This window comes from Geospiza fortis, unplaced genomic scaffold, assembly GCF_000277835.1.
Source record: "Geospiza fortis unplaced genomic scaffold, GeoFor_1.0 scaffold200, whole genome shotgun sequence".
NCBI classification, from domain to species: domain Eukaryota; kingdom Metazoa; phylum Chordata; class Aves; order Passeriformes; family Thraupidae; genus Geospiza; species Geospiza fortis.
Genome location: NW_005054353.1, coordinates 3,461,729 through 3,473,255, shown reverse-complemented (window position 1 = coordinate 3,473,255; position 11,527 = coordinate 3,461,729). Strand labels below are relative to the sequence as shown.

The following is an 11,527-nucleotide window of genomic DNA, read 5'->3' as shown; positions in this document are numbered from 1 at the left end:
CATCAGTCTGTGAATATTCAAGTGTTGGCAAGTGCCCACATATGTGCTAGCTATTAGCTCTCCAAAATAGTGGTATGAAACTATTTTGGTTCCTATTAAAATCACCACTTTGTTTAATAAAATGACATCTTGACACATTACATTTCAGCACACTGATCGTGTTAAAAAGCAGTGTCAATTATTTCCAACCATTTCAGCTACAGCACTTTTCTCCTGGGATAAGACACTGCTGTGCAGCACATTCATCCAGACTGAGTCTGGCCTTCCTCTTCTCTACATGTTTGATATGTTCTCATTATCGCCACTGTTTGCTTTTGAAGTCCTTTCAAGACAAGGATCATTCATTCAAATGTATTTCCTGCAGAACAGTGAAAGTGTTCTCTAAATTGTATTCCTGAATTTCTTTTTATTAATGGATTTAAAATACATATATATATATATATGTGTACACACACACACACACACACATATATATATATTCTAATTTTTAGGGAGAGACTCTAAAGACCTGAACTACAAATGAGCATCATTCAGATATACTGGCTACTTGAGAGCTTCTATCAATTTTTAAAAAAGGTAAAAAAAAGTCTAACATCTTTTCAATCTTTCCCCATTAAAACTTCAAATACAAGAACTCTATTAGATATATGCAAGTACTAGGCTGAGGTTCAAGCTACATAGCTCTAAGCACGAGGTTAGAAAAGCAGCAGAAGCACATTTTAAAAGATATTTACATGCCACAAATAAAGACTGTTACTAAAAAAAATTCAAAAATTAATTCAATGGAAATCACCAATCCATGAGATTCTAAACCAGCCTGAAGCAGAACACAGAGATTACTTCAGAGAAATTCTAACAAATTTCTAATTCTAAGTTTGAAGGCTCTTCTGCATGTTCATCTTTCAATTTAATTATATAACAATTCTGTTCCATCCCTACTGCCGAAATATTCAATCTCCTGTAAGAATTCTTCATCCAACCACGAACACCTCATTTTGTACTTTGCAGCTGAAATCATTATCACAGACAAATACAGTTTCTATGTGACTTCCAGATATGGCTACATAAACAGCAGCAAAAGGTACCTCTCCCTATACAGTGAAATCTTAATTTACTTTGTTGAAAACAACTGGATGTTTTTATTTGACATAATCAACCTTTCAGATGGTTCAATATCAAAAGCAACCAATTCCCTATCACCACAGGTGTGTTCCTATATACATGTTGTATTACACATGATTTCAAAACCAGTCTTCTGGTTTTCAAAACCAGACTTCTGTGAGTCAAACCCCCAAAAAAGACTTAGCAGTTAAAAATTCATGCTTTTTTTTCTCTATCCAGGAATAATATTTGTCTTATCAACATTTATCTAATGATGACATAATTGTGGCACTTGCTTTATTTATTTTTACTGATCCTTTCAGAGTTAAATTACTGCAAATATACCCATATAGTACACAACCTGTGAGTAAGTCTGCTTTTTAGGCCTGGGTTGACAAGAATTTTTTCAGCCATGTCTTAGAACTCTGCAAACATGCAGAATTTTTGTGTCAGGGCCACCAAATAAGACAAGAAAGAGACAAAATGGACCTTCATTATAAACAAAATTAGAAACAGATGTAGAGTACACCTGAACTAAGAACATGTGGTGAAATTCGTCATTTATGCATCCCATGTTTTAAAGAAGATTATCCCTATTAATTTGCAATTCATATTCTGTCAAATTTGACCTCAAATTTAAGTCATTCCAAGTTCAAGTTTTGTGACTTTCTAGAAAGAGGACATTACAGTACTTGTTGTACCCAAATAATCCCTTCATGAATTATATCCCTAGCTGAGATAGAATTCAGAATTTCATTGTTCTTGAGAAAACCAAAATGTGCTGACTGAAAAGGCTGGAGTTGCTTTGATAACCTGCTTAAAGTTGAGTAAGCTGTTTAAGTGTTCCTTGCACTTTTTAATTCTGTACAGTTAAAATAATGTTTCTATTTGGATCTATGTATTTATTTCTTGAAAAATAGATTTTTAGTTTCTTTTTGAGATACAATTTTCTGCTTGATGACCAATTATTCAATGTCCTGATTAGAAGAAGGGTTAGCTTGTTTAACTTAGGTCAAATTTTATCCAAATAAAGTTGATGTTAATACTTACATAGGTCTAAGCAGGACTGAAAATATGGCCTGACAGGTTTAAACATGGGTTAGCAGTAAATAAAAAAATTACAGAATAGAAAACCTTGTACTTTTTGTTTTGGAAGCCCTTACATGCTCTAGTGAATGGTGGGAAAAAAAAAAAAAGATCACTTCAGCCTTTTCAGATATCTCTTTTCCGTTCTAGAAAGAAAACAGCTGGTCCTCTGAGCTCCAGTAGCAGGAAATAATGAGAAACCATAAGAGGTAAAGCACAAGGCAAATGCTGATGTTCAGATGAAAAAGATCCCCTTTCACCCTGCTTGTTCAAAGGCTGTTATCAGAGAAGCCCCTTCCTTTCTTCGTCCATATTCAGCATCTGACAAAAAGTACAGAAGATCAGAATCACAGAATCATCAAGGTTGGAAGGGACCTTTAAGATCATCAGGTCCAGCTGTCCACCCAGCACTGTCACTGTAACCCCTAAACCCCATCACTCAGAGCCAGATCCAGACACCACTTCAACACCTCCAGGGATGGTGACTCCACCATCTCCCTGGGCAATCCATTCTAGTGCCTCACCACTCTAATGCCAACAGTGAAAAATGGTTTTCTAACATCTAATCTTAATCTGAATCTCCCCTGTCTCAGTTTAAGACCATTTTCTCCCATCCTCTCACTGCAGGCATGGCAGAAGAGACTGAACCCCACCTCACTACAGCCTCCTGTCAGGTACTTGTAGAGAGTGAAGAGATCCCCTGGCCTCATCTTCTAAAGTTGTTTCAGATGAATGTGATACAGATAAATGTAAGAGAACTCTTACTCTGGGGAATATGAGAATCCAACAGTGTCGCAAACATGCAGCCAAGTTAGTAAGATGTAACTATTGCATTCTTGGAAGGAGTAGTGCTCTGAGTTCTTATGCATATTCTAGTTATCCTAGGAGATAAAAATAGATACATGCACTCTCCTGTCTCGGATTAACAAAAAGAATGAATGTATCCTTCATTTAGTCAGAAAGTCTTCATAAATAAAATGCAACGAATTAAAATAATCTAAAAAATTTAAAGGAACGTGAGCTGCAGCAGAGCAGAAGTATTGCCAGGGAAAGATAATGTCAGGCACAGGGAGGGGGGGTGTCTGGTGCCAAGCAAAGCCGAGGGCTGTGCAATCACCTCTATCAGTGCTCTATCAGTGTCTACACTCCAGCCAAATCCAGAGAAAACAAGGAGTCAAAGATTCAGGTCAATAAGCTTATAGGCGATTTGCACAAACTGCTCCTGCAGCAAGGTAAAAAACAAAGTCATATTGGCTTTTCTTTTCTATTCCTTCTCTTTGAACTCCTTGGTCCAAACACACCCTCGAAATGTCAGTGTTATATGCAAGAATTTAAAGAGCTGAGCTTCTTAATCCCGTTAAGAAATAAGAACAAAGTTGCCTGTAAAGATCTCCTTATTGAGCTCAAAGTGATTATGGTATAGCTGCCTCCTGCTGATCCTATAGCAAAAGTGGTAGAAATTTCTCATTAAATCCTTTACTGAAAAAGAAAAAAAAATATTGATTAAAATGTTCCTGGTTAAAAAAAATGGGGAGAAAATAAAGAAAAGAAAGCATAAATCTCCTGTTGGATCCAGAAGCAGAAAATAGCAAGCACACTGTTAGTCACTGCATGCGTAACATGAAAGAGGTAAGGTATATTTACACAGTTGCACACAGGCATACACACAGACACAAAGTCATACTCCAGAGGAAAAAAGGACACATGGAAATCATTTTCATGGTGTTATTATAGATGGTAGCATGATAGCTTTGCACACGAAGTATGAAGGGATAGATTAATATAGAGATGAACTTAGCTTTGTGTATGCTTTCTTGTATGAGAACTCACACTGCAGCTGTTTCTCTGAATCACAAGCCTGCCTGCACAATCAGGTCACATGGTTTAGCATAAAACATTCCAGTCCCAAGCTGGTCAGGCAGGCTAGTAACAACATACATGAGCATGATTATGTGTCCATGAACAGAAAACTTAGTTCAGGTTTGGAACTCATCCCTTCCTGCCCAAGGATATGAGAATATAGAACCAGGTATACACTCAGTGTCCAGGCCAGATATTCCCTGTGTTTCCTATTTGCTGATTTAGAACTGTATGAGTTTCAGACTGAACTGGATTCCCCCGATTTTTCTCTTTCCCCACAAATAAAGATAACCAATGTATCAGGAACCCAAACCACTCAGCCAGCTGCACATATGGCTGCAGACATACATAGCAGTGTGTGCTACAGACCAAAAAATCATTGCATCCTGAAAAAATCACTCTCCACCCCACCTCATGTGTCCTCCCTATCACCCTATGTCACCAACTGAAGCACAGTTAACACTGGGGAGCAAAACCCATTTGCTTTCCCATCTGCCACCAGGAGTTTTAAGGCCACTGAATCTCCTTCCACTGAGGGCTGGTGCCAACGCTGCCTTGTGCTGAAGTAACCATGGAAAACCTATAACATGAGGAACAAGAGCAATAGTCATACTACAAGCAATGGACAGGAGAATTTGACTCAGCTGTCTTGGCCAGCAACAAGAAATGAATCTGCCTTCTTTCACTAATTATCAGATATAGACATTCCTTCATTTGCCTCCTTCTTCTGGAAACAGTCCAACATTTGCTCTTTTGATTACAAACCTCCTCTGTTTTCTTCTCCATTGCCTTTTTCCTTCTGTGAACACAGCTACTTAACTGTCTACTAATCTCAAGTGATCTCTTTTATTGCTTAATATAATTTTCCTTTGAAAGTTAAACCCTCATTGAACACTTCTGCTAGGAAGGTCACAAGGATTTGTTTAGCCAGTTACCACCACTATCAAGTCACCAAGGCTCCTATTCTCCTTCCTGTTCACAGAGAGTAAAAGATGACACCATATGAGCATAGCAAACTTCTTTAAGTAACAGACAAAAACTTTATTTTTATTTTTCCTGAGAGTATCTAGGCAGGATGACAGCAATCAGAGACTAGAAAATCAGCTATAAACTACTTCACCTCACAAATAATCTTGATTTAGAACTTTTATTCTCACCCCATCACCTTCAACTTGGCATTTGTATTGTTCTGTTGTTTTTCCCCTCCTTCTATCCTTCCTTCTGCAATTATTAGCCATATCACACTTCTCACCTCTTTTAACATCAGCTTATTTTCTTATTCCAACCTACAGTAGACAAAATTTAATCTTTATGTCCTATCTCCTAGCTTCCAAATCCAGCCTATCCCTGTTCTGCCTGGGAGAGAGGCTACTTTCTCCTTACACAGACTGTTGAAATATTGACATTTAAGTAATACATTTTCTACATCTGAATTTAATCTGATTAATTCTTAATCTGATATAGACTCTGATTCCAGATGCCCATAGTTTAAAAAAATATTCAGCAAGGGAGATTCCAGGCTAATAAAGTCTTTGTACGGACAGCATCATCAGATACCCTCTTTATTAGTAGTACAACAATTTGTAGTAACTAAACAGAAACAGCATTTTTCAAAGGCTGTTTTCAAACTGACAAAATGTAATGCACTATCATCAAGGCTACCTTCTACAAAGTTTTTTGTTTCTACTTCAAACACAGAGATTAGTACAGATTTGTAGTACAACACCACTATCCTGTTTCCAAAATACCGTTTCTCCTAATCTCACTGTCAAAACTGCAAACAAATCAAACTTAACTGCCATCAATTATGAAGATCCTCATCCAAAAGGTTAAAAAAAAAAAAAACAGAGTTGGAAGCTTAAAGCAATCCCTGACAAATAGTAGGTTGGTAATTTCCATTTCAGCTTTGGATATTCACATGCTTAAACTGTTGTTCACTTCTTCCCATTTGAGTTTAAATGAAGACCACATAGAAATAAATATTCACATGCAGCAAAGTTAATTTTGTGGTACTGCAGAAGTGTGGGAGAGGAGGAATTTTCCAGATTCCTTGTCATAAAAGCCAATAGCAAGTAAAAGGAGAAGGGAAAAGTAATAGTGGAGAGTCAAAATTTTGAAAAGAGAATGCGTAAAATTACATGTAGCTCCATCAAGGTGATTCATTTGCTTCACACTTTGCAGAGGCTTTCACCTTCACCTCCTAATTCTGGCAACTATTCTGCTGAATCTATCTCACAAATGCAAATAAGATGGGAAAAGTATGGCTTTATAAAGGTTCCTGCTTGCAATTTAGACAGTAAGGGACTGCTCTCTCTTGTAATACCATCAGGCACAGTCTGACAGGAAAATCTCTTCAAGAAGCCAAAGTTACCAAGTTGTGAACCTGTAAGTCCTTTATTCTCATTCCTCAAAATGAATTGCGACTTAGTAATTTTTTGCCTTCAGTCCTAGTTTGTACAGCAAAAAGCCCCCGATTTTAGGTGGTACTTGAATTCACAGAGCTGGGTAAGTATAAAAAACATACCATGGATGAAGCCTCACAAACACCTCCTCCCCAACAGCTGTGTCACTTGTTCCCCATGCCTCTTGATTCTTGCAGGAAGCCCCGCTACTCATTTGTCCTCTTGTTCTGGGTCAGCTGGGAAGAAACCCCAGGAGAGGGAAATAGGGAGACAGGACAGATAAAATTTATATCCAAGAAAACACCTTTAAATTCTAAAACCATTAATGGTCCATGTTAGCAAGGACAGAATTCAGAGATAGCATAATGGATTCCCATGCCAGTTCTGACATATTTCTGGGGAAAGGAAACCTGTTGCCTGAGAAAACACAGATCTACACTTACTTTTCCCTTTTTTGGAAATATTTGTCACTTACAGGCTGCCAGTACTATCAAAGAGCAGAAGAAAAATCAAAAATCAGACCCTCAGAACAGGAATTAGACTGCCTTTATTTGTTCTCTAACCTATTTGGTACACATCTCATTTTCATTCTTTTCCATTCTCATAATGACTTTTCATTCATGATGTTAAAAATATTTCTATGAAAAAAAGAAAAGCTTATTTCTCATACTATCTTTTAATTTCAATACTGAAGCACTACAAAGAAAAACAAAAGGCTAGGAATTCTTAACAGATTCGTGAAAAAAAAACCCAAGAATTAGTCTAATTTTTAGTATTTACTATATAATAGAGTCACAAACCCTTCCACTAAGAACAGAACACAAAAGAAATTTATTTGCTTTCCAGATTAGTTTTGTCTTCTTAGGGTTTATCTTCAGAAAAACATAGGCAGCCTCATGCTAATGACACTTAAGATGTGACCCTGAAGAAGTAGGACATTCAACAGAAGTTGAGACATGAATAAAAACCCAGCACATTTCCAGTCTCCCATTCCATCCTTTTCCAAGGAGATTCCCAATTTGCTTCAAAGGGGGACTTTTTGTCACACCGCCTCAGCTGGAGGTAGATTAGAAATTTTATGTGCCCCTTGATCCTTAGAAATCTTCTTTTCAACTCTTCTTCTGCAGCAGTTGCACTGAAGAGACTTAAGATTCTTTTATAACTACAACACACAAACTGCTGGGAAGTCAGAAGGCATTTAGCCTGAAGAATCAGCAGATGTCCTTAATAAAACATATAATCAAGATTCAGATTTAAATGTATTCCCATTTGATGCCTGATCTTCTTTAATATTCAGTGATTCAGTGATTTCCCTGAAAGAGGTGTTTATTTAAAGGGAAGATCCAAGATAAACTGAAATTCAATGTAAATTTGCAATCCTGATTGCTGTTTTTAAATTTTTTTTTTCTTGATTTCACCTAAAACCATATTATTTTCCACTGGTGGGCCCTGGAAATCCAGTAAGAAGTAGAGAGAAGTAACTAAATCAAACTGATATGATATGAACTAGTAGTGGGACATAGTATTCCACTGCTGACAGGAGGAATTCAAGAGACACCAGCATAACAATTATGCAAATAGTGGTTTAAATATTTATTTAGTACTGCCAGTAACAGGAGGAGAACTTTTTTCAGCTAAGGAAAATGGTGTCTGAAAGGCATGTGAACCAGTGAACACAAAGTAATTCTGGTATTTGTTCACATTGCAGTTGCAATAGTAATAAATTCTTTCTGTTGGTTAAGAATCCTTTCATAATCTGGTCTCTCCTCATGGTAAGATTTGTAGCAGCTGAACTCCAAACTATCAATTAGAATGTTTTGATCTCTTAGGGTAACTTACTAAGTATCAAGAACTTGTAGAAGCTGCATAGAGGATATATAGAAAATGCATAGGAATGCCTTTGCCACTGATGACTGAAGACTCTCTAGGAAGGACTGATATTCTGCAGTCAGAACACTTGACTTGTCAAACGGATTTATTCAACGCTGTCCAAGACAAATGAAAATAATACAAAACCAGAAGCATATCAAGTTATCATGAGAAAATATATGTCAATATCCAGGAAAGACCAGAAAGACAGAGAAACTATCAACATCCAAATGCCCGAGGGATTTGTGGACTAACAGAAGAAAACCACCACAACAGCTTCAGCTATCTGATCGGCATCCTTACCTGCAGAAGACAAACAATAAAGCAATCAAGTGGATATCTGGCAAGAAGAAGGTTAATTCAGTGTTCTAAATAACAATAGTGTGTTTTTCTGCTAGCTGACTGGGAAGTAGCACAACCTTGCAGACTGAACTGGTAAGAATGAATTGGTGTGTCTTATGATAAAATACCTCAATCTTCAATAATTCGCAAGTAACAAGTGCACCAAAAAGGTATTTGCAACTTCAAAAGTTATCCTTTCACAAAGCACTAGTTTTCTACTGTGCATAATAAATTCTATAATAAGCTCTATTTTAATCCTAGAATCTACAGACACAATCTGTTTTCCTAGCAATGTTTCCTAGGCAAAGAAGCAATGAACAGACATGCTGCATTGCTAGCTTCAGATCTGATAATAATTGACTTCTGGGGCCTGTTCTCTACAGTTAAATATGTAGAAAATAACACTTGGAGGAAAACACTAAGGCAAGATGATTCATGTCCCTGAAAAGTGTCCTTCAACATACTTAAATATTTATTCCTTACCAGACTTAATTTCCCAAGTGAATCTTTTTCCTATTTCTAAGGTTGCATTAATAGGGCTTTTTGTACATTTTAAAGCAAGAATTCTCTTTGACCATTTGGACAAAGTTTGGCCAGTATTCTCTCAAGAGGTTGGCTACAATGATTACCTTTATTACAAAAGTATTCCACTTCTTCACAGCTCAGATTTTCAGGCTCAAACTCTGTAGAAAAGCTTTCCTCCAATGGAAAGTCTTCTTTTGAGACAGTATCATTTTCCTCAGACAGGCACTCTTCTTCTTCATCCTCAGTAGCATCTTCAAGGGGCCCTTAAAAAAGAATCAGGGACACTGTGGCAAAACCATCTAACAGGACAATGTGAAATAAAACCTTAGTGAACTTTTAACTGGCATTCTTTATCTAGTTTTTCCTTTCACAGCTGTGTTCAGCATTTACTAGATTTGGACAAATAACATTTTATGGAAATTGAAATTGACTTTTCCTGATTACTTCAAATCAGAATATGCAAAGTGTCATTAATAATGTGTATTAATAATACACATGGGGGTTTTTCATTATTCATTGGGTTCTACTATTAAACACAGACAGTTTTAACAGCTGAAATCAAAGCTGAATTTGTAAAATGACATAAACAGTGAAGAGCTTTCTCTTGTTTGTTAGTGATTGTTTTTGATGCTGAATTACAGTACTTAAAATGTTCCTTTACAAGCTTTGTTCATCAAATTAAAAGTACAGACAACAGTGAAATACTACAAAGGTTTTGACAGCACAAACTTCAGCTTATTCTGCTATTTTGCTTCAACCAGCCCCTAATGGTATCCATGATCATTCATGCCAGACCCTTTAACAGATTCCCAGTCAATGGACAGGACTCAAGAGACTATTTATTCATTTCACAGAGGCCAAACAAATGTCCTGCTAAACTGCTAGCCCAGGGCTACAAAAACATCAGTGAATTACAGAAACAGGGCATGAGTTTGAATTTGAAATGCTAGTCTGAAGTCTTTAACTTTTCTCCTAGTTACCTAGAGATACTACTGCTGCAGATCCTCTCGAAGAGACAGCACCAGACAGATTATTACACATAATGCCAAGGTTACCAATTAGAAAATACTCAAAAATTAAAATTTTTCTTATATACACACATTTCAAAATCATTGGTTAATAGTAACTATTTCCTAAAGACACTTGTGAAGGATGTAGAATTTCACCTAGATCTAAATAAAGATTTGAAATAACTGAACACATTTTAATTTAACGAAGATTTTATTAAATGTCAGTATGTTTCAAAATCCATCTTAAGACTGGATTTCAAAAGAGAGATTTCATTATACATGGTCGAGGCTTGAAAAAAATTACGTATTTCACTCTCCAATGAAAGCACAGCCTCATTTATAATTGACTGAGTATTTCTTCTTCAAAATGAAAGCGAGCTAGCTAATGAAAAAAAATGTGATTTGTATTTATATGATAGTTTTATGGTATTAAATACACTATTCCTATATAATCTATCATACTGAGATACAATACATAAATGATTCTGTTGCGTTCAATGAAAAGGAAGGAATAAATTTTTAAAGAAATCAAATATTGACTACACTCTAATTTTATGTAATTTATTATGAACCAGTGACTACCTACATTTATTAAAACAGCAAAATTCACTTTAGGCTAGGTTGTGTAATTCTTGCTTCAGAGGAATGTGATGGTTACTTTTTATTGAAATTGATTGAGATTCCCAGCTGGGATTCCATAAATTAATATAGCTTACTATCTTTCATGGAAATATGACTCTCTGTGCCAGCTGAGAATCTGACCAAATGAGCCCACTTTTGTAGACACATACTTGCCAACAGTAGCTGTCATTCAACAATATAGCTTCTAAAATAAGGGGCTATTATTATGGCTGAAGAAATAAAGATTCTCCCTATCAAAGTATCCATTACTGTTAATTGCACCTTCCAGCCATGCTGGGAAAAAATCCAGCAACTGCATATGCAGAGGGAATGAAGAGTGGCTATGGCACTGTACAGAGCAGAGAACAAAGCCCGAGCACACGCTAGAGCAGTGCACTGCAGCTGAACATGGGCACTCCAGGCACCTCACGTGTGTCCAGGTTCATGAAACGAAAGCACAATGGGTTCTGCAAAACCTATCAGAAATAATAATCAAATTTCATTTTATTATTAATATGTGACATTGCCTGTAGAGCCATTTACTGGTGTGTACTCCTAGTAATGCCTGGATATATAAACTAGGAAAAAATGTACTATTCTAGGGAAATGTAAGTTTTTGCCACATATAAAAATGTATTAATACCATATTTTGCATCATTTCAAGTGCAGCTATAAGCCTAATAAATTTTCCAAGTATTTTAAATCAGAGCA

At 36.4% G+C, this 11,527-nt stretch overlaps 1 protein-coding gene across 2 annotated transcripts in view; it reads right to left on the bottom strand.

Moving 5' to 3' along the window:
- Positions 1-11,527, bottom strand: part of ZFPM2 (zinc finger protein, FOG family member 2) — a 307,850-nt gene that overhangs the window by 241,392 nt on the left and 54,931 nt on the right. The window contains exon 2 of one of the 2 annotated variants that reach the window (XM_031059000.1): positions 9,290-9,448. The exons of the other annotated variant lie outside the window; for it this stretch is intronic. Coding sequence (XP_030914860.1) covers positions 9,290-9,448 — 159 coding nt within the window. The remainder of the gene's footprint in view (positions 1-9,289; positions 9,449-11,527) is intronic. 2 annotated transcript variants of the gene reach the window in all.